At 43.3% G+C, this 26,443-nt stretch overlaps 2 protein-coding genes across 2 annotated transcripts; one reads left to right on the top strand and one right to left on the bottom strand.

Annotated features, from left to right (window-relative positions):
• Positions 1-1,496: 1,496 nt before the first annotated feature.
• Positions 1,497-9,660, bottom strand: Mrm3 (mitochondrial rRNA methyltransferase 3). Its single transcript, XM_005067378.4, has 4 exons — positions 9,324-9,660; positions 8,879-9,123; positions 6,236-6,403; positions 1,497-2,212 (listed from the first exon to the last, which is right to left on the bottom strand). Exons 1-4 carry the CDS (start codon positions 9,635-9,637, stop codon positions 1,680-1,682), a joined length of 1,260 nt encoding a protein of 419 aa, XP_005067435.1. The 5' UTR covers positions 9,638-9,660; the 3' UTR covers positions 1,497-1,679.
• A 36-nt stretch (positions 9,661-9,696) lies between these two features.
• Positions 9,697-25,957, top strand: Glod4 (glyoxalase domain containing 4). Its single transcript, XM_005067379.4, has 9 exons — positions 9,697-9,853; positions 12,588-12,637; positions 13,777-13,897; positions 15,781-15,925; positions 18,555-18,691; positions 19,063-19,149; positions 19,932-20,045; positions 20,128-20,214; positions 25,690-25,957. Exons 1-9 carry the CDS (start codon positions 9,764-9,766, stop codon positions 25,753-25,755), a joined length of 897 nt encoding a protein of 298 aa, XP_005067436.1. The 5' UTR covers positions 9,697-9,763; the 3' UTR covers positions 25,756-25,957.
• Positions 25,958-26,443: the final 486 nt, after the last annotated feature.

Here is a 26,443-nt window from a genome sequence, read left to right as displayed (position 1 = left end):
ATAACTGCTTCTATTGGCTCAACAGAAAGGGAGGAAATACACACCAGTTGCCCATGGGATGCCATAACCCTGCAGCCCTGCTTCCTGAGTCCTAACTGTTAGCAATGTACTCATCACTACAAAGATGAAAGGAGACACTAAGGGGCTGGGACTGTGGGTCCGCTGGCAGAGTGCTGACCTAGTATGCATGGAAGCCCTGTGTTTGAGCTCTAGCATTGCATAATATTGGGCATGGCGTTCCCACAGCTGTAATCCCAGCACTCAGAAGGTGGAGTCAGAAGGACCAGGAGTCGAAGGAGGTCAGTCTGGTCTACATGATGTTCTATCTCAAACTAAAAAGAGACACACACACAGAGACAAATAGAGTCAGAGACAAAGAGACAGGTTTCTACTGGTCACACTTAAATGTACTTTTGTTTTTGATTATGAATCTAGACTTCATGGGCTGAACCATCTCTCCAGCCCTAAATGTAATTTTTTGATGTAATCTGGTTCTATATTTAATAGGAATTTGTTTTTCACTCTCCAGCAATCATACAGACACAGTGACTAGGACATGACCTATAAACAGAATCCCATGATTGCATAACACCAGCTGGTCCAAAAAGTCATCTTTGCTCAAGAGTGAAGCATTTGGGAACTTGCTTGACAAAAATGTTCCTTAGTGGCCAATTATTTTTTATCTATCTATCTATCTATCTATCTATCTATCTATCTATCTATCTATCTATCAATCTATCTGAGACAGGGTTTGTTGCCTTGACTGTCCTGGAATTCACTCTGTAAATGAGGCTGGCCTCCAACTCATAGAGATCTGTCTTCTCTGCCTCCCAAGAGCTGGGATTAAAGGCGTGCGCCATCAGCATCCAGCATGGCCAATTATTTTTGATCCTGATAGTACAGGTAGAATCTGGGGCTTCATGCATTCTGGGAGAGTGCCCAAATCACTAAGATATATCCCTAATCCTAGTGGATGGTTTTTTAAATAATTTATTCTCATTTTATGTACACTCTTTTGCCTACATGTATATCTATGTGAGGGGATCAGATCATGAAGTTACAGACAGTTGTTAGCTGCCATGTGGGTGATGGGAATTGAAACCAGGTCCTCTGGAAGAGCAGTCAGTGCTCTTAACCCTTGAGCCATCTCTCCAGCCCCCTAGTGGATGATTTTTTAAAAAACAGGGATCATCTATTGGTATTGTTACCCTTCTTATTCAACCTCAGAAAAGACAACCTCAAAACTAGTGGAAATGGAGATCTTAGGAAGAATTTTGATGGGGCTGGAGAGCTGGCTCAGTAGTTAAGAGTATCCATTGCTCTTCCAGAGAACACAGATTTGGGTCCTAGTATGCACATGGTGGTTCATGACCATCCACAACTCCAGTTCCAGGGGATCTGACACTCTCTTCTGACTTCTGCCAGATACCAGCCATAGATGCAGACATGCAGGCATCCATGCAGACACACACTCATATATAAAAAATAAAAAAGAATTTTGACCTTTGTTATTTAATGAGCAGCAGCAGAAACTAATAGAAATTCATATCTTTCTAGTAACCACATAATGGTGGCAATGCCTACCTCCTGGCTCCTGTTATCACCTTGCCAGTCTCCTAACACCATTCCAGTGTAGCAGGAGCTAGAGGAACCCTCCCACTGAGGATTTCTGTGTTCCTTCAGTGGTAACTCCTGTCACTGCTCAAGTCTTCCACCTTTATCCTTAGCTGTCTTTTCCCTTCAAAGAGCAGGATGCTTGCAGCCATGGCTGAATTCAGGCTGTCCACTCCAGGTACAACGGGGATCAGCAGTCTCTTGCCACCAGTGCGTTCAGCCAATTGCAGGGATTCCAGGCTCACTCCATGTGTCTCCCCACCTATCACCACAGCTGCTGGTGCTTCTGTCCAGTCCAAATCGTAACTCTGGACCTCAAGTTTGGGAAGCCAGTCTTTTCGGGCTTTAGAGTCTAGGTCCTCTTCTTCATACTTGTGAAACTTCAGGAATCGTCGATCACAGGCCCAGTCACGGTCACTAGTTCTATTAGATACCTGAGCCTGAGCATAGCGACCACAGTTGTCTGCCACATAGACGCGGGTGTCAGGGGGCAAGTGATTGGGCACTGTTTCCCATTCCAGATTGTTCACAATGGGCACCTGGAAATGTGCCCCCATGCCTGCCCGAAGCACTTTAGGCTCCCAGGCATCCACACAGCCTAGAAAACAAAAGATACAATTGAGACTTTACAAACCTTCCTAGACTACAAAGGGAACCCTGAAGTAAGTCCCTTTAATTCTAACCAGGAAATAAACCAAGAGTTTTTCCATTAGAGCCTTCTCCATTGCTGGGACCAAGAACCTCCCATTCAATGACACTGACCAGCAAAGGGACTAGAAGACTAACTGCTGTTAGTGCTGGAAACAGTTTGTTCATCTCATCCATACACAGGTGCCGGGCACTGCAGGAGATGCAATGGATTAGAATAGCACCACAACCTCTGAGAACTCAAGATGTCAACTGGGTGATGGTACTGGAAAAGCATTGAATCAGGTGACTGCAATATCAGTGGTAACTGGTGAAAAGGCATGAATGGGGTAAAAAACAACCCCATACAAATCCAGGCTTTCCAGGAAAAAACAGAACAACTAAACATCTAAGAGAGCGTGACCCTGGCTCCTACAACACAAGAGGATCTTGCTGGAGAGAGGACCAGGCAGGGGACAAAGAGAGAGTGAGCAAGCATGCCTCTAATAGGCAGGGTGGGGTGGAATAGGAGGCAGGAGCCAGACAGGGCCAGCATAATGGAAGCAGAGTGTACTAGACTGAGGAATGTAGGATTTTAGCAAAAATACGCCACTGAAGGATTTAAGCGAAACCAGGGAGAGAATCTGACTGTTTTTTAGAAATACCCACTTGACTTCAGTGTTCAATCTGGACAAGAGCAGTCTCCTTCCACTAACAATGGAGAAATCAGGTAGGAAGTTCACACAGCAATTCAGGAGGAAGCAGGAGTCCAAACTAGGTGGTAGCCCTTCCCTGCCTCAGGCCCTCCCTCACATTGCAGTGAGAAGGCCAGAGGAACCTATTCTGACATAGTCACATCCAGTAAGGGCTCCTCTGTGTTGGCTGCCCAGCAGATACTGACCTCTCCTTGTGCCTATTCTCACCATAGGCAAGTTGAAGGAGGGCATCTCACCCTATCACAAGGTTTCCTTGTAACAAGTTATTTTAAAAATTAACTCGTCAAACTTAGGATAGTATCAGTCAGACCAGCTCTGAGAGGAGGCTAGAACCAGAGAATGTACCCATGCCTATGGGCTTTATGAGGCATTGCAAGGAACCAGAGATGGGAGCTGGGCTATAGGCCAAGATGAAGGAAGGGACTAGATGAGCCTAGATTTGTGAGAGCAGCTGTCTAGTTTCACCCCTTCATTCAGTAAGGAGTAAGGAAAAGATGAGAGTTCTATCCTCCTTGTATCCTTGACACCGGGCATCACACCAACTAGGTCCTATTCTTTCCCTACCTCCTTCATACAGCCAGTGGTAACAAGTGAAAACTATATAGGCATATGAACGCATTTCCAAAACCACAGCTGCTATCTATCAGAGTACTCAACAATGGTGTGAGTGGGAACTGAAAATGGAACACCAGCAACTAGGTGTCACACTGCCAGGGAACCGTACTTGGACAGACTGAGTCAGGGGAGGGTTGAAGGGAGCAATTTAGGCAAGTCTCAGCAATGGCTGCTCTATTAGTTTATATTTAATAGTAGCTTGGGTGTTTCTGATGAGTGATAGGCTCCCTCCCCTCCATTCCCAGGGTAAAATAGGCATTTGTGACATGCCTCAACTGCTAGCCAGGTATGTTTAGACCCAAGTCTATTAATCCCCATCTGGTGAGAAAAGACACACATGTAATAAGGCTAATTTATGTGTGGCTTGTGTAACTGCACTACCCCAAGGCTAAGAAAGATGTACCTGGACACATAATCACTCTGGTGACAGCTTTTCTTCCACAAGATTCAGAACTCAAGGGTTAGGAAGGGTATTGTGGGATGTCTTACACTGTGTGAAAATGTACTGCTGTGATTGGTGTAATAAAAAACTGAACTGTTAAGGCTGGGCAGGAGGTGTAGGTGGGCAGAGCAAGAACTTTGGGAAAAAGAAGGCAGAGCCATTAGCCAGATGCGGAGGAAGGAGCATGTGTAGCACTGAGAGACGAGGTAACGAGTCATGCATCAGATGTAGATTAAAATAAATGAGTTAAGGATAACCGACCTAGAGTTCACAACCCTAGAGAAGCAAGGTAACAAAATGACCCTAAGAGAGACATACATGGATCTGCCTAGGAAGGGGAAATAGACAAGAGCTCCTAAGTAAATTGGGAGCGTGGAAGAGAAGGGGGAGGGTAGGTGGAGAAAGAGGAGGAGGGAACAGGACGGTCCAGTTGGGGGAAGGACAGGGAGGGTAAGGAAAGAAATATCTTGACAGAGAGAGCCATTATGGGATTATTAAGAAACTTGGCACTAGGGAAATTCCCAGGAATACACGAGGATGACCCCAGATAAAACTCTAAGCAATAGTGGAGAGGGTGCCTGAACTGGCCTTCCCTTGGAAACAGATTGAGAACTACTATAATTATCATAGAAACTTCATCCAGTAACTGATGGAAGCAGATGCAGAGAGCCACAACTAACCACTGGGCCAAACTCCTGGAGTTCAGTTGAAGAGGAAGGAGCGATAACAGGATCAAAGGGGTCAAGGCCATGATGGGGGAAACTCACAGAAACAGCTGACCCGAGCTAGTGGGAGCTCACGGACTCTAGACTGACAGCTGGGGAACCTGCATCGATCTAAACTAGCAACCCCTGGATGCACGTTACAGTGGATGGCTTGAACAGTTTGTGGGACCACTGGCAGTGGGACCAGGATCTATCCCTAGTGCATGAACTGGCTTTTTGGACCCCATTTCCTATGGAAAGATACTTTGCTCAGCCTAGACACAAGGGGGAGGGCCTTGGTCTTGCCTCAATGTGGTGATGGGACAGACTTCATTGACTACCTATGGGATGCCTTACCCTCTCTGAGAAGTGGATGGGGGGTATTGTGGGAGGAAGGTAGGAGGAGCGTGAGAAGTAGAAGGAGGGGGAACTGGGATTGGTATGTAATAAAAAATAATGGGTTAATTTAAGATATAAGAGCTAGTGGTACAAGCCAAGCTAAGGTCAAGCTTTCATAATTAATATTAAGTCTCTTTGTTGTTATTTGTGAGCTGGATGCCCAAATAAAAATCTGACTACAGAGGACTCATATGCCCAACATTTTAAGAACTCAAACACAGGGTCTGAAACCAAGTGTTAAATTTGGCATATAAATAATTAATGTACATTCATTAAATAGAATCTGTCCCCTCCCCCACAATGACTTAAAATTCAGAAACAGCTCAGAAGGTCTCAAAATAATTTTAAAAGATAAGTAACATTTCCTGAATCCTATTTGTATTTCAAGTAATCTTTTTTTTTTTTTTTTTTTTTTTACGAGACAGGGTTTCTCTGTATTGTTTTTGAGGCTGTCGGTCCAGCCCAGCCTCGAACTCACAGAGATCCGCCTGCCTCTGCCTCCTGAGTGCTGTGATTAAAGGCGTGCACCACCACCGCCCGGCTTATTTCAGGTAATCTTAAGAAACAAACAAAAAACCAACCACGAGGAAGATTCTTATTATTCCCACTTTACAGATGAGGGGATTGACATTTAGCATATAGCTTGTGGGCATGCAGTTAGCCCGGGCAGGTCAAAGAGCCAGAGCTATGAGTGTCTGTCAGGATCCCTAACTCACTTAAAAGCAGCTAGCGACACCACTGTGAAGAGGTGCTTTTACCAGGCTGGAGAGAGAAAGATGGCTCAGCACTGAAGAGTGCACCCTGCTCCTACACAGAACCTTACAAACAGGGGCTTGACTCCAGGAACCCAAGTGGACAGCTCGAAACTGTCTGTAACCACAGCTGCAGGGGACCCTGAACCTCTGACCTCTGCAGGTACCTGCACATGCCCACACACAGACGTACACATGTACACATAATTAAAAATAAAATGTGCCTTAAAAAAAGGTGTTCTGGGGGCTGGCGAGATGGCTCGGACTGTAGGTAAATATGCAGACAGAACACTGTATATGTAATAAAAGTAAGTAAATAAATTAAGAAAAATGCTCTAAAGGCCTTTAAAAAAAAGGTGTTCTTACCTTTGGTGAGTAAGACTTTACTGCAGCCTGCTCCAGCTGCAGATCTCAGAATTGTCCCCAGGTTCCCGGGGTCACGGAGATTGTCACAAATCAACACTAAGGGCAGTGAATGGTGAAGCTGAGTCTCTGGATATGTCATATTAGCAGGGTCAGGTTTGGCAAAAATCCCTGAGGAAACAACACAAGAGATCTGCTTCTCTGAAGTGGGCATGAGAATGGTTTGACTTTTTTGTTTATCTTTCTTACGTACTCACTATTACCTAGTGAAGACAGGAATACATCATGACTGCAAAATTTCAAACAACAAAACTTCTGCCAGTGCTAACCCCATCCTACTCGACCTGCTTCTCAACTGTCTCTTTTCTGAACTCTATGCACCCACCCATATCGGCACATTTAACCATACCTTTCAACCCTGACAAAAACCACTGCAGGTGTGGCGGCAAATCACTGGAAGCAGCGCTGAGAGTTTAAGACCATCATGATCTACATAACACCGTCACACACAAAAGAACGAGGGTTTGGGATGTCTTCAGTGGTGTAGCACATGCCTAACATGCATACAGCTTTGGAGTTGATCTCTAGCACTTCTAGAAGCAACAGAAACAGGACCCCAAACCAAATGTTAAAATTGACATATTGGGGCTGGAAAGTTGGCTCAGCAGTTAAGAATGCTTGCTGCTCTTGACAACTTGAGTTCAATTCCCAGCACCCACACAGTGGCTCACAAGTCCAGTCTCAGATCTGACACTCTCTTTTGACTTCAGTAGGCACATACATGGTACACATACATACATGCAGGCAAAGCACTCATACATACAACATTTTAAAATTAAAAACTGGCATCTATATAACCTGTTATCTATAAGCAAATAAAAAACCCACATTTTGCAATCTGCTCATCTTACTCAATGTATCTTTAAAATTTTTACTATGTCAGTATATTTGCAGCTACTACATTTTTCTAAATGTTGTAATATTTTGTAATATGATGTGTCAAAGTTTAGCTCTTTCCATGTTGACAGTTAAAGATTTAAAATTTTCTCCATTTCAAAAACAGTGCTATAGGGAGTATCCTCAGACTCTCTTCAAATGTCTGAAAACTTCTCTGGGACAAACTCATGTAAGTGAAATGGACAAACAGTGCACATCTACTCTTAATGTTAATAAACAACACAGAACTACCCTCCTCACAGGCTATGCTATTCTCCATATCTAGGACGATAAATATCTGCCTCCTCACTCAAAGCCTGCTTAACGAAAACACATTTACTGTCAGCTTAAAATAGCATTTCATTATTTTAATTTGCATTTTCCCTGATTACTAGAGAGGTGAATCTTTTGCACGCACCTGGCTACTTGTGACCCCTTTACATTAGTGTCTTCGTTTATATTTTCTTTTTCCCAAATGTCTTGATGCTGTAACCTTTCTCCATTTTCCCACTGGGGTTTTGCTTTACTTAATTTGTAGCCTTAACCTAAATATTTAAACAGTAGCCACATAGCTTTCATTCACTGCATTGTCTTAAAATTTTCCCAGGATATAAATTTATTAAAGCAATGACTTTTTTTCTTTTCCCTTAGTAGCTTTGAAAGAAGTAAAACTCTTCTAAGCAGTCCAGCCCAGAGAAGTACTGCCTAGGAGGCATGTTCAGGGGTCGCAAACTGAGAGCTGTGGGGCTCTGAGGACTGAGCCATTTGTGTGGCCTCCTGCTGAGGTCAGAAGCATGGCAAGTTTAGATAAATCAGAATTGCTTACCTAGTGACCCCTCTATCCTCACTCTAACACACAGACACAAATAAGCTGAGGGTGCTTAGAAAAGTGAAAATCCTGAGTGGCTTCCTTGATGAAAAATTCTTTCATTTAATGATCTCTGCACTGTATCTGAAAGCAAACAGTGTCAGGGCAGGATCTGGGGGAGAGAGAAACTGGGCAAAAAGCTGAAGATGAACTTGTAGTAATTCTACAGGATGGCTTAGCAGGTAAAGGTACCCACTGTCATGCCTGATAACTGGAGATGGATCCAGGACTCACATAGTGGAGAGAAAAAAACTGATTTCCCACAGATTGTCTTCTGACCCATGCACATAGACACAAAGTAAGTAAAATGGCTTTTTGAGACAGGGTTCACCTGCTGCTTCCACCTCCTTCCTGCTGGGATTACAGACATGTGTACCACCATGTCCAGCTTTTTATTTGTTTTTCAAATAATTTCACTTTTATTTAGTGTACATTGGTGTTTTCCCTGTATATATGTGGGATGGTGCTGGATCCTGGAGTTTCAGATGAGCTGGAGTTTCAGGGTGCTGGGACAGGAAGAGCAGTCAGTGCTCTTAACCACTGAGCCATCCCTCCAGCCCGTTTGTTTTATGGGTTGTTAAAAACACATTTTATGGGCTGGCCTTGGTGGTGCACACCTTTAGTCCCAGCACTTGGGAGGCAGAGGCAGATGGATCTCTGTGAGTTTGAGACCAGCCTGGTCTACAAGAGCTAGTTCCAGGAAGCCTCCAAAGCCACAGAGAACCCTGTCTCGAAAAACCAAAACAAGCAAACAAACAAGGCAACTAGGAACAATAAAGTCTAGGATAGTACACTTGTATGAAAAATAAATTCTAGATATTGATATACTGTAAATCACTGACCCATGATTCCTTGTGGCGTTACTAGGTCGGACCAATCCTTGATATCTTCAAATTTCACCTTAATGAGGCTGACACCTTTCAGCTTATCCACCGGCAACTCCGTGACGTATTCCAGACGGCTAAAAAAGAACACTTTCGGCACAGCCCCAGCCTTGAGAGCATCTGCAATCAGCCTGCGACCTTCCAATAGAATCTTCCCTTGTTTTTCCCGAAAAGGCCTGGACTTAACTATCGTCATGACGCTGCTGTGGGTGCAAACAGAGAAGGGTGATTATTACCGTTCTTGTCGTTAGGACACATGTAGTTTAACAGACACGCAGAGCTTGGCGGAGGCCCCTTTTCCCTCTCTCTCTTTTTGCACACAGTAGAAACATAAAAGCCAAAGGCTCCGCTGTGGGGCAGTAGGAGAAAGGGGAATAGTCGACAAGCCTCAAAAACACATCACCTTAGCCTCCTGTCCCCGGGAAAGGCCTTATCATAGCGAAGCCCTGTTTCTTCCCAGGTGTGAGGTGTCCGGGGTGGGGATGTCTCAAGAGGGTGTTTATGTCGCTGCTGCCGAGAACTGGCCTCAGGGACCGCCTTGCGAGGCTGCTGGCCAGGAGCATGCTTCCGTTCCTCCACTTGTCCGGAAGGAAACAGCACTCTCACCGGGCTGCGCCGCAGCGCCCGGACCCAGCGCCGCGCGTCGAGGTCCCGAGTCTGGACCACCCTCAGCAGCGGCCTCAGCGAAGAACACATGCCCCTCGCTGGAGCGGCCATCTTTGCAATACCGCGCGCTACCTCACGCGAGCGCGCCGTCGAATACTAGTGACGTCACTCGGTGTTCTTCCGGGTTTGCGGGAGGAGTGGCTCTTTGCTTGTGACTCCGTCTGGGTGGCGGGAGTCATGGCTACTCGTCGAGCTCTGCACTTCGTATTCAAAGTGGGGAACCGCTTCCAGACGGTGCATTTTTTTCGAGATGTCCTGGGAATGCAGGTGCAGACCGGGGCCGAGCGGGGCTGGCGCGGGCCTCACCTGGGAGGGAGGACGCGATGCGCGTGCGGCCACTTCAGTCGCCAGGCCCAAGACTCCGGGTCCACATGGCAGGTTTTCAACTTTTGCGACCCCGTTTTCGGGTTGGGAAGCCTTTGAAAGAGCACTGACCTACCAGCTGTGATGGTACACTCCTGGCTAGGGGAGCTTGTAGTCTGTCCTAAAGGAGCATTGTCAGACAAAACATTATAAAATCCCTTCCAGTTCACGACAGAGTGGTCTCTTCTAATTCGAAACGTTTGGGTATGATCAGCAATTAAATTCAAAGTTCGACTTCCATCAGGGTTTGGGATTTAAAGTTTAGGTTCTGGGAATGGAACCCACGGTCTTGTGCATGCTAAGCAAGCACTCCATTATCCTATAGCATTGCATGAATATCCCATGTCAGGGCAAGATTGAATGGTCTCTTTTTATTAGTTACCCAGACTCTCTGTGTAAATCTCTGGCTCTTCTCTGGACAGCCCAGAATAAGTATGAGGTCAGAGTCTAGTCTCCTTCCTAGTACCTGGAAACAGTCTGAGACACTGAGGTTCTAAAGGGGTCGCTTAGCTGAAAATGTAGTGGAGGTTTATTGAGGAGCTCTTTTTTTTTTTGTTTTGTTTTGTTTTTACGAGACAGGGTTTCTCTGTATTGTTTTGGAGGCTGTCGGTCCAGCCCGGCCTCGAACTCACAGAGATCCGCCTGCCTCTGCTGGGATCAAAGGGGTGCACCACCACCACCCGGTGAGGAGCTCTTCTTCTTAAGTCAGGGAAGTAGGGAACACACACACACACACCCCTCTACCTGCTTTTCAGGATACCATGTTAAGGTTTGTCAACTAAGGTACAAGTGACTTTGGTATTTGTTCCCATTTAGAGCAATGGGAGTCAGAGTTTAGTGATATTAGATGTCATTATTCTGTTTCTTCGTTGATCAAAGGTTGTATGAGGATTGAACATGTTACTGTATAGGTGGTACTTGACTCATAGATAGTTGTGTTCTCTAAAGCAGTACCTATTATTATCCTAAAAATACAAAAGATTTGCCAACCTGGGTTGTCAGAAAATAATTAATGGGGACCATGTATTCAAGCTGACCTTGGAAAGTAGAGTTCACACATACCAAGTTACCAAGAAGACCTGAATAGGTGATTTGTGGAGATATTGGAAATGGCACTCATTTTATGTGCATTTAGCTAGATGCAGAGATGGGATGTGAGAACATATAGGTTGGGATTGTTTCTAGTATTGTCTTGAATGCTATGCATGCAAAGCAATTTGAGTTTTATGCTGAAGTAGGGGGAAGCTTGTGATGCCGTCAGAGCTGTACTTTAGCCATTTATTTTTATGGTAGTATTAAGGAAAGAAACCAATAAGTTTTGTGGGTTTTCTTTGGCAGGGATGCCTCCAGAGTGCTGGGGTTACAGGTGTGCCACCATCCCCAGCTAATAGAGTTGATTCTTGTCGTCTTTGAGGGAAGTAATGGAACTTCAACAGGAGCAGTAGGAATCCAAAATGAAAATCAGCTGAGTGTGGTGGCCCATTCCTGCAATCCCAGCAGTTGGGAGGCTCGAGGCCAGCCTAGCCTTCAGTGAGTCTGAAGCCAAATTGTGCTACATAGTGAGACAGTGTCTTGAGGGAAAATCGAATGGAGAGCAGAAACTAAGGTACTGAGAGCTTCTGTATTCTAGGTTCTGCCTTAGGGGCTTAAACAGGTTATTCATCAACATAGTTATTCTCACACTCAGTCTGAGACTGAGAACCTAAAAGAGCTTGCTCAGCATTATACACTGCAGTCAGACTTCTCTAGTGTTGAACACACTTTTCTACCACAGTGGCTTCCTACCCCACCGAGATTTCAAACCTGTTTGAGAATATGACTCTTTTCTGGGGGCAGGGGGAGAGCAGGATCTCACTATATATCCTTGGCTGTCCTGGAATTTACCCTGTAGACCAGGCTGACCTTGAACTCACAGAGATCCATCTGCTTTTGTTTCTTTTTTTTTTTTAATTTTAAGGTTTATTTATTTATTACATATACACTGTTCTGCCTACATGCCAGAAGAGGGCACCAGATTGAATTGTAGATGGCTGTGAGCCACCATGTGGTTGCTGGGAATTGAACTCAGGACCTCTGGAAGAGCAGTCAGTGCTCTTAACCTCTGAGCCATCTCTCCAGCCCCTTCTGCTTTTGTTTCTTGAGTACTGGCATTAAAGGTATATGCCACCATGCCCATCTTAAGATGTTCTTCTTAACACTGCTACATCTAGCCTGGAAATTCTGTTTGTTTCTCTTAGTAAAGCTGGCAAATGATAGTGTTTATGTTCTGCCCTTTTAGTTTGTATAAATGTGCCATGTACAGGTGGATCTCTGAGTTCGAGGCCAGCCTGGTCTACAGAGCAAGTTCCAGGACAGACTGCAAGCTACACAGAGAAACCCTATCTCAAAAACCTAAAATAAATAAATAAATAAGCGTGCCATGTACAATACTAGTACACCTGAAATCCCAGCATGTGGATATCTGCGGCAGAAGGATTACAATTTGAGACCAACTGGGCTACACAGTGAGACTCAGTTTTTAAAGTTCAAGGCCTAGGAGTCTTGCTTAGCTGTGGAGCACCTGTCTAACACAAGTCCTTGGATTTTCTAGAACTGTAAAAAAGTAAAACTCTACAATTTAGTCTACTTTCTTTACTAGGTTCTACGCCATGAGGAATTTGAAGAAGGCTGCAAAGCTGCATGTAATGGGTATGGCATCTTGTGTCTTAAAATCTTAGGTTCTGAATAACTCCCAAGTAGGACACACTTTCTCAAAGTTGAGCATAAGACAGTGGGATAAATTATGAAATAAATAAATGAATTTTAAAAGAAGGCAAAAGATAAGAGAAACTACATGACAGCAATGGGGGCTCATCCTGCGTTTCTTGGCATGTCACATACTTCAGGCACAGCAAGCAGCTCTCCAGTTGTCTGACTGTTTAACTCAATTCCTTGTCTTTCTGGAGGTGTATGAGACCAACTAAAAATTGTAGTAGCCCTGCTGGCCTCAGGGAAACACTACCTACAATTACTGGCTTCTTATAAAGGATGCACATCAGGAAAAGCCAGGCAGAAGAGCTGTATGCAGAAAGGCCTGCAAGAGAAGAGGGGTGGCACTTCAGTTGCTTCCATGATCCCAGTGCTGTGACTTCAGCAACCACGAACTTATCAAATCTTGTTGAATAGATTTCATACAGATTGGTAGTGTTTACACTCCACCCCTCCCCTTCTCAAAGGTGGGTGTGGCTGAACAGTCTAATCTTTAGGTCTTTTTGGCAACCAGACAAATCCTCAGACTATCCAACCTCACCTTCCGTCTGCTCATTATAGTAAACCCAGGCATTCCAGAGGAGCTCATGAATACAAGGCCTACTTGGCAGGGAATCCCAGGGCTTAAGAGCTCTATGCCTGGAGTCCTAACACAGACAGATATTCTTTCATATTTTACTATAAGCACAGATATGTATAAGCAGTGGGTAAAGCAATGGCTAAGGACCAAGCTTATTACCCATGGCAAGTTGAAAGCTTCAAAGGTCCATTGGGATTTGCATGCTTACTGATATGCAAAGAAATTGTCTGAGGTTAGACTCGAGAGCTGCCTTTAGGATTCCTTCCCTACATTTTTTAAAGGTGACTAATCTTTCCCTTAAGTAAATGCAAAGGGATGGTGTGTAGAGTGTGGTGCTTGAACCCTGCCCCCAGCTGCTGTCGGCACCTTCAGAGGTCATCTCATCCTTGTTTAGAATTTGTGGGACCCAAAGGAACTGGCTACCTCTCAGTGTCCAAAAGTAGGAAGCAGATTTTTTCCTGTGGTCACTGGGTTCATTTACTTTCTTTTTATTTTTTAGGCCTTATGATGGGAAATGGAGTAAAACAATGATGGGATTTGGGCCTGAAGATGATCATTTTGTTGCAGAACTGACATACAATTATGGCATTGGAGACTATAAGCTTGGCAATGACTTCATGGTAAATATCACTCTTTCCCAGTGCATATCTAGATGAGGCAGAGACCGTTATAATAGTCCAGGTTAGAAGCAAAGTTGACTTAAAAAAAAATGAACATCAGGCAGCTTACAAACACCTGTAATTCTAGTTCCTGGGGGATGGGAAACCCTCAGCCTCCACTGGTACCTCTATTTTTTTTTTTTCAAGACAGGGTTTCTCTGTATTGTTTTGGAGGCTGTCCTGGAACTCACTCTGTAGACCAGGCTGGCCTCGAACTCACAGAGATCCGCCTGCCTCTGCCTTCCGAATGCTGGGATTAAAGGTGTGCGCCACCAACGCCCGGCGGTACCTCTATTTTCATGCACAATCATACACACAGACATACACATCTATAACATCATTAAAAATAATAAAAATAAATCTTAAAAAAGCGGAAGTGACTGGACGGTGGTGGCGCATGCCTTTCCAGCACTCAGGAAGTAGAGACAGGCGGATCTCTGTGAGTTTGAGGCCAACCTGGTCTACAAAGCTAGTTCCAGGACAGGCTCCAAAGCTACACAGAGAAGCCCTGTCTCAAAAAGAAAAAGAAAAAAGTGGAAGTGTTTTGCCTGTATGTATGTGTACCGTGTGCATTCACTATCTGAAGAGGTCAGAAGAAGGTGTTGGATCCACTTGCACTGAAATTAGGGATGGTTGTAAGCTGCCAACTGGATGCTAGGAACTGAACCCTGGTCCTCTGGAAGAGCAGCCAGTACTCTTAACTGCTGAGCCATTTCTCCAGTCCTAGTTGGCTTTTTAAATTTGAAGCTAAGAAGGTTGTTAGTGAGGAGATGAAATGGAGCAGAAGTTCAGAGGAGGATGGAGTCAGGTATGTGGAGGGAGGAGGGTTCTAGGTGGAGAGAAGAACCTGTTCAGAGACCTCAAACAACATCTGGCTTGAAAAAATAAATAAATAGCTGGAATAGAGAGGCCTAGGGGAAGGTGGTAGGGTAGGAGAAATGACATGAGAGCTTGTTTGGAGGTTCTAGCAGGGGAGCGCAGCTACTTGTATACCCTTGACCCAAGACCGTCCTCCTCTAATCGGGGAAGGTCGTCTTCTTCCACCGAGCGCGCAGCTTCGGGAGGGACTCACATGGAGCAGTGAGGGAGGAAGGGGGCACCCGCCTAGCCAGCCAGATCAGCCGAATCAACCCTGGCGATCAATGGGGTGACAGATGTCGCAGCCAGATCGCCCTCACATCCAAGAATTGACATGATAGCTGGGTATGATAGCACATGACTGAAATCCCAGCACTTAGAAGACCGAGACAGGAGGATTATGGGTTCTTGAGGATAGCCTGGGCTACATAGTTAAGAGCCTGCCTAAAAAAAAAAAAAAAAAAAAAAAAGAGCCTGCTTCAAAGGGGGAAAAGGTGCATGATGCTGGGTCTTTTAAAGACCATCAAAGGAAGACAAAGCGTGTGGGCGGCTTGAGAACTTCGGTTAAAGTTCCTTCATCGTTAAAGTGTTTGTGTTTCAAATACAAAATTGGGCTGTTGATATAGTTCAGTGGTAGAGTACTTACCTAGAATAAACAAAGCTTCAGGTTCAAGGTCAGCCTCATAAGTGAATAACTAAATCCAAGTTGTCTCAAATGGTTAGCTGGCCAGTCCAGGAAGATCAAGATTTTTTTCTGCTTAGGTCTTGAAAACTGAAAAGATTGTCTTTGGTCTTAAATGGATGACATTTGAATTTGTTTGCTATGATTTATAAATATCTGAATCTGAAGAAATTGGAAAAGACATCCAAAACCCTCTTTAAAATCACTGCTAGAAAATGCCTATTAAATCTTAGGTGGTTTGGGTCCTTATCTTGTCCTGTAAAAGCTCTATTGTAATGTGATATGTGGGTGTTATTTGTCACAGGGAATCACACTTGCTTCCAGCCAGGCTGTCAGCAATGCCAGGAAGCTGGAGTGGCCACTCAAAAAAGTTGCAGAAGGAGTTTTTGAAACTGAGGCCCCGGGAGGATATAAGTTTTACTTGCAAGATCGAAGTCTACCTCAGTCAGGTAATTGTACTAGGCCAGGCAAAAGCCTGGCTAAGGGCACATTTGCTGAAGATGGGAGGGTGCTGGGGCAGAGTTCTTTCTCTATTGTAGTTTTTCTATATTGATCGGATGCATCTTTCCCAAACCAGTGTTCTTATCTGTATTTTGGGAAGTTATACCATTATATATACATTATGTATATATTAGTTTAGAGCTACAGAGAATCTAAACTGGTTTTATTCTGCAGATAATGTGTCTTTAGGATTTTTTTCAGCAGCAAATTACAACAAACCCAACTCAAACTAGTTTGAACTATAAGAATGTGTTTCAAGTTTCCAGAGCAGGTAGAAAGACTGAGGTTAGTTGATTCAGCAGATCAGCCATCTCAGGACCCAAGGTTTCTCTCTGTGTTGTCCTCTCATACTGTGAGAGTTGGTTCCAGAACTAGGAGCAGATGAGGCTCCATGCTTCCATATTCACTTTGGGAAAGAATCTTCAAGCAAACCTTGTCTGGAATCTACCAGATCATTCTCTGTTCATATTTAATATACTCTGTCTGCTTAATATAGGTTGAGTATCCCTATTTCAAAATTCCAAAATTCCAAAATAGCAGATTTGAATTTTTGTTGGTTTGTTTAAGACTGTGTCTTAGGACTGGGAGGCGGAGGAAGGCAGATCTCTCAGTTCTGGCATAGCTGGGGCTACACAGAGAAACCCTGTTTCAAAAACAACAACAAAAATTGTGTCTTAACACGGTTCAGGTTAACCTAGAACTCAGAGATTCTACTGCCTCAACCTCCCAAATGCTAGAGTGCTCTATAAACTTGAGATTCTAGTGTTTGGACTTCAGATTAGGGATGCTCAACTAGCAGGCATTCAAGTTTTGCACATTCTGAAATACTTTTGGTTCTAAGCTTTTCAAATAAAAGGTACTTGGTCTGGACTTAAGTATTGGCGAGTTCCACATTCCAAAGATGCTCATTTCCTTTACCTTGCTAAGACCTCTGAGGCATTAATTTCCTGCTGGTCCATTTGGACTACACCTGTGCCTATCCTATGGCCCTTCTGGCTCTGTGGAGAGTTCATGCTATTTGCTTAGTTCTAGGAAGTAAACCTAAGGTCTCAGGCATGCTAGGCAAGCATTCTATCACTGAGCTCAGGTTCTCAACTTGGATTTGATAATTTTGCAATCAATGGAGAATTGAGTCTGCCTGGAAGTGACCCTATGAGAAACACCACGGTTAGTTTTGGCATTGATAGCCTACAGATGGGGTGAAGGTGATGAAAACCAAGAAAAAATACACTGTTTGTCATGGTCAGATGAGTCAGATATAGTTGTAAACAGCTTTTTAGGAAGTTCCCTTGGCCAGTCCTGGTGGCACAGATCTATAATCACAGCTAGTGAGAGGGCTGTAGGCTAAGGTAAGACCTTGAGGCCTATTTGGGCTATAGAGCAAGGCCAATCTAGGCAATGTATTGAGACCCAGTTGCAAAATAAGTGGACAAAAAAGATTCACTGATAGAATGCTTGCCTGGTTTGTGTGAGACCCTAGGTAAAGTTCCTGTATTGCAATAAATAGAAAAGGAAGAAAAGGGAAGAAGAAAGGAAAATTGCTTCACAGAGCTAGAGCTGTCACTGAGCGACAGGGTACTTGTCTAATGTGCAAGGGCCTGGGTTCAACCTCTGGCACCATGTTTCCATTATACACTAGGTGCTTGGTGGTTTTTTGTTTTATTTTTTAAATTACTTTTGTGTGTGTGTGTGTGTATGTTCAGATTTTTTTTACTCTAGAATAGAAAATAATTATTCATATTATATATACAAAAGGAGGAGGAAGCATGGAGGAGGACAATAAGGAGGAAGGAAGGAAAAAATAGTACCCACATGTCCAAAGAAAACTACTGTGAACATTGTAGAGTAAGATCTTTATCAAAAACAATAAATACATGTATATAAATGTACCCTGCATAAGCCATTGCAGGAATTCCATGGCAGCATTTCATTAGAGAAAATAAGCAGCCTCTGTTATTGGGTCTTTTGTTGTTCCTAGTGTTTCATTGTTCTGGACAACACTGTTGAATGCCTTTGTGATAAAAAGACCTTCACACAGCCATACAAGTTTCTCAGTTGCTAAGAACGGATTTGCTTTTTCAGTACATTTTTTAAAACTTTTGGTACATTCTGTCAAATCCTTTCCCACAAATTTTCTAATTTACACTATATCAGTATTTTTCATTTCAATACCCTTCCCTGCAATAAAACAGTTAACATTACTACTTTGTCAAGACAATAAAAATTAAATAATGAAAAATTCTTAGTATTTCCTTAGTTTATTCTTTAAATTTAAACTCAACAGTAATACATTTTGCTATTTAATTCAAACATGTATCTTATCCCCAGCAAATGATTATCTTACTGTCATTTATTTGGATCATGTTTCTTTTTCTATTGATTTAAAATTCTTTCCTTATAAACTAAAGTCTTTACCTAAGAGGAGAGTTTCTGGACATCAAGCGGAAAGCCTTGCATGCTAGGCACATGCTCCCCTGCAGCCTCCCAAGCTAAATTCCTAGATATCTGTTAGCCCATCAGGCCTTTTTATCCTGTTCCGATGAAGTGACCTCATTCGTCTGTTTTCTTTCCTTACAGATCCTGTATTAAAAGTAACTCTAGCAGTGACTGATATCCACAAGTCCTTGAACTACTGGTCTAGTCTCCTGGGAATGAACATTTATGAGCAGGACGAGGAGAAGCAGAGGGCTTTGTTGGGCTATGCTGATAACCAGGTGCGTGACCTCGAAGAGGAACAGCTTGTCTGCTGTTTTGAGTTGGTTCATGAATCAGGTTAACATGACAGTGGCCCCAAGTTCTTCACAGTGAATCAGTGTTATCCAGATGAACAGAAGAAAACAAAACCCACTAATAACTTTTTACCCCTCAGATACTGCCTCAGTTTTTGTTCATGGTAGCTGACCTGTAAGCTTTGGAGATTTTCCAGTCTCGAACATATACCAGTGCTACCACATCCAGCTTTATGTGGGTGCTAGGGCCTGGACTGAGGCCCTCACACTTGCATGGCAAGTGCCTTACCAAGCATGGTAGAGCTTTTATACTACACACGTGTAACCTGTCAGCCTGCTTTCTTATCTCTCTTCAGTGTAAGCTGGAGCTCCAGGGCATCAAAGGTGCAGTTGATCATGCAGCAGCCTTTGGAAGAATTGCCTTTTCTTGTCCTCAGAAAGAGGTACTATTTGGTAACCTATTTGTATCTTTTACAAAATTTATTACTTTTAATTATGTATATGCATGTGTGTCTATGTGCATGTGATTACAGGTATCTGGTGATTGTCAGATTCCCCAGACTTGGACTTACAGGAATCTGTGAGCCCTTGAAGGGGGTTTGAGGAACCAAACTCCATAGAGCCATCTCTCTGGCTCCTTTTTTTTTTTCCTTTTACAATTTGTGTGTGTGTGTATTTATATGCATGTATGAATGCAGATGCCCACATTGGATTCCCACTGGAGCTGGAGTTACCAGAGTTTATGAAGCCCCTGACATTGTTGCTGGGAACTGAACTTGGGTTCCCTTCAAGAATAGTACTCAGTCAACCTGTGGTGGCACACACCTTTAATACCAGTACTTAGAAGGCAGAGGCAGGCAGATCTTTGTGTGGTTTGAGGCCAGCCTGGACTACAGAGTGAGTTCCAGGACAGCTAAGGCTGTTACACAGAGAGACCCTGCTTGGAAAAAAAAAAAAGGGTAGTACTCAATCTTAGTTGTTAAGCCTCTCTCCAGCCCCTGGCCTGCTTGTTTAAGCTCTTTCACTATCTGGTTCAACCCAGCTGAGAATCGTGGATTTCCTTTCTGTGAGTTCATTCTGATTGTGGTTTTGCTGTCATGCTTAACCATTCTTTTAAGAACCACTGAGATAATAAAATGTGTCCAGTGGTGCCATGGTCAAATGAGGACCGTGACATAGAAGTGGTATGTGACCCTTGTTTACTTGCTTTTTTGTGTTTTTCAAGCTGCCAGATTTAGAAGATTTAATGAAAAAGGAGAACCAGTTGATCCTGACGCCACTGGTGAGTCTGGATACCCCAGGGAAGGCGACAGTGCAAGTAGTCATCCTGGCTGACCCTGTAAGTATCGCTTGGCAAGGACAGGCTGTCCTGGGATTTCTCTAAAAAAATTTTTTCACATTGTTTTTCTCTTTTGGTATAGGATGGACATGAAATTTGCTTTGTTGGGGATGAAGCTTTTCGAGAACTTTCTAAGAGGGATCCAGAAGGCAGCAAGTTACTGGATGATGTGAGTCTTGATTCTACATTGATGTCATTATAGGCCAAAGCAGGATAGTATAAAGTATGTACAGGGTCCAGGTGCTGTCAAGCATGTCCTTTCCCTGTTTCAATGACTTTTAATCAGAGATCAATGTCTTCAGTGTCACTTACATTACCCCTTGTAGGACTTAGCATTTCCATCTTCCCACTGCGTCAGGAAAGAATTCACTACTGCTGTGAACACCATAACTCAGCTCAGTGGATGAAAGTACCTGGGTTCCTTCCCCCTTTGTTTCCTTGGCCATTTGGTTATCTGGTTTCCATTTGGCATCATACTCTTCCTCTTCTTTCCTACTTATTCTCATTATCACTCCAAGAAATCCAGTAGCTCTCATCTTTTAAAAATGTTTCTTGGGAGGCAGAGACAGGCTCGGGAAGCAGAGGTAGGGAATCTCTGAATTCAAGGCCAGCTGGTCTACATAGCAAGTTCTAAGCCAATCAGGTCTACATGTGAGACCTTGTGTCATAAAAACAAAAGGCAGTGGCTGGAGACATGGGTTAGCAGTTAAGAGAGCTTACTGCTCTTAGAGGTGACACAGGTTCAGTTCCCGGCACCCACATGGTGGCTCACAACTGCTTATGACTTCAGTTCCAAGGGCTCTGACATCCTTTTCTGACCTCCAAGCAGTCCTGCATGCACATGATGAACAACTTAGCACTCAGGCACACAGATACATAATAAAATAAATAAAACAAACCCTTTCAATTCCATATTCCATCTCCAGATGTTTGTTTGTTTCTCTGTTTTTGAGATGTAACTCTGTGTCTCCAAACTGACTCCAAACTAGTGGTCCTCCTGCCTCAGCCTTCTAAGTTTTAGGACTGTATCACCATGTTTCTGTAATTAGATTTCTGTTTCAAAGATTTCTCTGCACATAGTTTCTACTTCTTGTCCGCAATGCATACTTTACATGTTTTGCCTTAGATCTTGGCAGCAAATCGTGTTCATGTTGACATTGTTGGTGATCTCATCTTGCCAAATGTAGCAGCTTCTGTTCTCATCAAACCTGATGTTTCATCAGGCAAACAGTAGCCCATTGTTGTACTTCAACTTCTAATGTAGATCTAGTGTGAAGTAGACATTCTCTGAATACTTTGGATTTTAGAGACAGGGACTCTGTTGTTCTGGTTGACCTTGAGTTCCTGGGCTCAAGGGACCTTCCAGCTTCATCTTCCTTGTAGATAGGACAGTAGGCCTGACCACTGGGCCTACTTCTGAATACCTAATTCAATGATTGAGCGATTAAAGGAATCATTGATCCCAGTTATGTCATTTTAAAACTGTATAACTAGCCTTTAAACAATTTATTAAAATTCCTTGAACTTCTAAAAGTTCCTTTAGAAATTTATCTTTAAAAGGTGAGATAAAAAAAATGAAAATACTCATTTCTTAGGACTGTGGTGTGCTTTATGGATGATAATTAACCACAGATATAACAACAGTCATGGAGAATTAAAATGGGACATATGTAGAAGATACCTTTTGAAGGTCTGTCATGAAGCAGAATAGAATGTTGAGCAGCCTCTTGGTTGGCGGATATGCTGCTCTTTCGTGCACTGGCAGCTCCCTCCTCTGAGCTTTTCTGTGGAACTGAGATCCTGCCTTCTTCATATCTCCCTGACGCTTCCCAGAGGCAACTGCCATCTGATTTCTGGCACAGCAGATCAGTTTTGCTTATTCTTGGATTTTAAACAAATGAATCCATTTACTAGGTATTTCTCTATGCTTGGTTTCTTTCTCTCAAAATAACATTTTGAGATTCTACCATGTAATTGCATGTATCATCTTTTGTATTACTTTTATTAAATAACAACTTGTTTATCCATTCCCATGGTAGCAAACAGTTAGGTTGTTTATAGATTTTTATCTCTTAAGAGTGCTGTGAGCATTCTTGTTTAAATCTTCTTGCAGCTATGCTTCATGTCTCTAAGGTCAATACCTAGGAGAACTGCTTTTACTGTACAGGAAAGTGCCAGACAACTGACAAGAGTAATTATACCAAAGTGAATCTCTTAGCCAGTGCCTCTTTTCATAGTTCGTTATATGCAGTCAACCATGTCTGAAAGTATTAAATGCAAACTTCAGAAATGAGTAACCATGAATTTTAGATTATACCCTGCTTTGAGTGGCATTATGAAATCTCATGTTCTCTTGCTCTGTCCAAGGTGACTGGGAATCATCTCTTTGGTCAGTGTATCCACACTGTGTGTACAACTGAAAGTATACCCTTTTGTCACCTGGCTTGGTGACAGGATCTCAGTGCTTGGGTTCAAAACCTTTATTTTACATAATAATGGCTCCAAATAGCAAAAATAGCAGTTTGGCTATGACAAAGAATAGCTGTGGGTTGGTGAGATGGTTCAGTGGATAAAGGTACTTGCTGCCAAGCCTGACAAAACCTGAGTTTAATCCCTGGAACCCACACAATGGAAACTGTCCTCTAATCTATCCCTGTTCTGTGGCATGTGTGTACCTGCACCTACATACACTCAATAAATAAATAAATGCAGTTGAAAAAAAAGGGGAGCCACAAAAGTATATCTTTTAGGTGAAAAGGTGAAAGTTCTTGGCTTAATAAACCAAGAAACTGGTTAAGGGGACTAGAGTATAGAGTATAGTCACATTACTCTAGATAGCTTTTTCTGTTTTTTCCCTCCCTCCCTCCCCTCCTCTCTCTCTATTTCTTTCTTTTTTTCATTTCTTTCTCTTTTTTTTTCCTCTGTGTAGTCCTAGATGTCCTAGAACTCATTTTGTAGACCAGGCTGGCCTTGAACTCATAGAAATCTACCTGCCTCTGCCTCCCGGGTGCTGAGATTAAAGATGTGTGTCAACACCTCCTGGAAGGGAGTTGTTTTCAATATTGCTTTAAGGTTTAAGTTCCTTATATTTTAACCAAATAGTAAATTGAATAGTCCTAAAAAATGATTATTACTTATTTAAGCAGGGATTTAGGAAATAACCTAGGCTATTCTGGAACAGGCAGTTTTCCTATTCCTCCCCTTGAGTCTGGTATTGCAGGGGTTCACACATCAGGCTGGCTAGGTCTAAGGTTCCATATAGATGAAACATAGCCATGTCTTGTCCCATTTCTGAAGCCCACTACCCAGGGCAGTCACCTTTGGCTTCACTATTGCTAAATCAAATACGTTTATTTTATATTTTTTGTTATGTTTCCTAAAGTAAACATTATCTTGTCATTTCCTCCTGGTGTAGATGAGTATTTATGACACACTATTTCTCCAACCATTTAGTAGATAGAACCTTATGGGTCTTTTACAGTAAATACCTCAAAGCACAAATACTTTCTTTTGAAAAGTAACTTTCTGTGTGATTCATCACTGTTCAGTATAATCCCCAAAGCTAGATTGTCACTCCTGTCATGCCTGGACTCAGTATAGTGTCTAGTGCATGATAAAACTCAATTTAAAAAAGATTGATTTTTTTTTTTTTTTTTTTTGGTTTTTTTGAGACAGGATTTCTCTGTATTGTTTTGGAGGCTGTCCTGGAACTCGCTCGGTAGACCAGGCTGGCCTCGAACTCACAGAGATCCACCTGCCTCTGCTTCCCGAGTGCTGGGATTAAAGGTGTGTGCCACCCATGCCCGGCTAGACTGCAATGTCTCAAAACACCAAAATTAAACAAGAAACCTCACAAACTGCTAACTTTGTGTTTTCTTTCTTTTTTTTTTTCTTTTCTTTTCTTTTTTTTTTTTTTTTGGTTTTTCGAGACAGGGTTTCTCTGTATTGTTTTGGAGCCTGTCTTGGAACTAGCTCGGTAGTCTCACAGAGATCCACCTGCCTCTGCCTCCCACGTGCTGGGACTAAAGGTGTGCGCCACCACCACCCAGCAAAAGATTGATTTCTCTCTCTCTCTCTCTCTCTCTCTCTCTCTCTCTCTCTCTCTCTCTCTCTCTCTCTCTCTCTCTTGTGTGTGTGTGTGTGTGTGTGTGTGTGTGTGTGTGTGTGTGTGTGTGTGTGTGTATGAATTAGACTGTGGGTATATGACAAAGTGTCTTTGTGGTACAGGAGACAGTGTTAGTTCCCCTGGGAGCCACTTAACATGGATCCTAAGACCTGAACTCAGGTCCTCTGCAAGAGCAGTACATATGCTTAAGTGCTGAGTCATCGATCCAGCTCCCAAAACTCACTTTAAAAAAAGTATTACCATATTTGCTTTTTTGTTTGTTTCTCTGTGTAACAGCTCTGGCATCTTGGAACTGTATTTATGAACCAGGCTGGCCTCAAACTCACAGATAACCACCTGTCCCTGCCTCCTGAGAACTGTGATTAAAGGTGTGGGCCACCACTACCCCACCCATACTTGCTTTTTGACTGAATAAAAGTTTTCTTGCCAAAGCCGGGCGTTGGTGGCGCACGCCTTTACTCCCAGCACTCGGGAGGCAGAGGCAGGCGGATCTCTGTGAGTTCAAGGCCAGCCTGGTCTACAGAGTGAGTTCCAGGACAGCCTCCAAAGCCACAGAGAAACCCTGTCTCAAAAAACCAAAAAAAAAAAAAAAGTTTTCTTGCCAAACAACTAAATGAGATGTAGATGCAAACTTTTTTTTTCCAAGACAGGGTGTGGTGATTGTTTGTGCTCTAACAAATAAAGTTTGCCTGAAGATCAGAGGTTGGAGCTGGCTACTAGTTAGCCATAGAGGCCAGGCAATGGTGGCACACATCTTTGATCCTGGCACTTGGGATGGAATACCTTTAATCCCAACACTAGGGAGGTGGAGAAAGGAAGTGATATGACTGGGTGGAGAGGGGAATGTAAGGTGGGAGGAGACAGGAACTCAGTACCATTTAGTCTGAGGATTTGTAGAGACAGGAGCTCAGCTCTTTTTGGTCTGAGATTTCATACAGGCAAGAGCTCTAGTGGCTGGCTGCTCTGCTTATGTAATCTTTCAGCTTTCACCCCCTAAAGTCTGAGTCCGGGTTTTTATTATTGAGATCAGTTAGAATTTGAGTTATGACAGGGTATCTCTGTGTAGCCCTGGCTGTCCTGGAAGAGATCTATAGACCAGGCTGGCCTTGAACTCAGAAATCCCCATGCCTCTCCTTCCCAAGTGCTGGGATTAAAGGTGAGCTCCACTGTGCCTGGCTGTGGCAAACACTTTTTGGTGGTAGTACTGGGGCTTGAACTGGAGGAAAGAACTCCATCACTGAGCTATATTCATTTAGACTTGGTTTCAGACCAAGCTCAAAGCATTGAAGATTCCTGTTCTCCCCGGGACCCTGTAGTCACACACACAGTCCCTGTTCTCTCATCAACAGCCAGTGCTTATTGCCAGCTGCTTGTGAAAATCACCAGCTAACTGCTTGGTGCTCACCAGCTCTCCTGTTATAGTGAGCAACATTCTCTGCACAGGTGAACTCACTTTAGTGCTAATATCACGGTGGAGAATGCAGACTTGGAGTAATGTCTGTCCATCTGTTTCCATAGGCAATGGCAGCAGACAAAAGTGATGAGTGGTTTGCCACGAGAAATAAACCAAAGGCTTCAGGTTAATGGACGACATCTGAGAACAGCACCTACTACTCCAGGCGATAAATACTCCCACCACTTGGTTGTGGCCAGCATGGACAAGGAGGCTTAAGTGGTAGTTTCACTTTTCAAAGCTCTGTTGTTTTAGAAATATTTTTATCACTCTTGGTAGAAGTGAACTCCTGTGTGTAATTGTATTAAATTTGGTAACAAATTATTGCCCAAATTGAGACAACTCTATGGAACATTACCCTTGGCTGGGGATGGAGGGAAATTTGATTAGCTGTCAATCATGTAGATAATATTGGAGCAGATGTTCAAATGAAGCCAAACCAGCTGGGCATGGTGACACATGCTTTTAGTTTCTGTGGCACTTGGGAGGCAGAGACCAGAGGATCTCTGTGAGTTCAAGACCAGTGAGGACTACAGAGAAACCCTGTCCCAAACAACACAAATCAAAAGAAGCCAAACCAACTGCTTAAAGAGCTTATGTTTCCAGGTCCTGGTGGATCTTACCATAGAAAACCTTGACATTTAAAGAAACTATTTCCTCTGGCTTTTTGAGACAGTCTTGTCTAATAGCACAGAATGGTATGTTACTTCACTGTAGAACTCAAGGAAGCTTTTAACTTTCTTTTTTGCTTGAGACAGAGTGTCACTTTGTAGCCCTGGCTGGCCTGCAACTATGTCAACTAGATTGACCTCAAACTCA

Source organism: Mesocricetus auratus, unplaced genomic scaffold (assembly GCF_017639785.1).
Source record: "Mesocricetus auratus isolate SY011 unplaced genomic scaffold, BCM_Maur_2.0 Super-Scaffold_100007, whole genome shotgun sequence".
Taxonomy (NCBI): domain Eukaryota; kingdom Metazoa; phylum Chordata; class Mammalia; order Rodentia; family Cricetidae; genus Mesocricetus; species Mesocricetus auratus.
The sequence above is the reverse complement of the archived record's forward strand: the minus strand, read 5'-3'. Positions and strand labels throughout refer to the sequence as shown.

Coding starts and splice junctions, on each gene's coding strand:
- Glod4 (XM_005067379.4), top strand. CDS start 9,764: ATGGCTACTCGTCGAGCTCTGCACTTCGTATTCAAAGTGGGGAACCGC. Junction 19,150..19,931: donor TTTCTTGTCCTCAGAAAGAG/GTACTATTTGGT, acceptor GTGTTTTTCAAG/CTGCCAGATTTAGAAGATTT. Junction 20,215..25,689: donor GCAGCAAGTTACTGGATGAT/GTGAGTCTTGAT, acceptor CTGTTTCCATAG/GCAATGGCAGCAGACAAAAG.
- Mrm3 (XM_005067378.4), bottom strand. CDS start 9,637: ATGGCCGCTCCAGCGAGGGGCATGTGTTCTTCGCTGAGGCCGCTGCTG. Junction 9,124..9,323: donor CCCGGGGACAGGAGGCTAAG/GTGATGTGTTTT, acceptor TTGCACCCACAG/CAGCGTCATGACGATAGTTA. Junction 6,404..8,878: donor AACGCCACAAGGAATCATGG/GTCAGTGATTTA, acceptor TTGTTTCCTCAG/GGATTTTTGCCAAACCTGAC.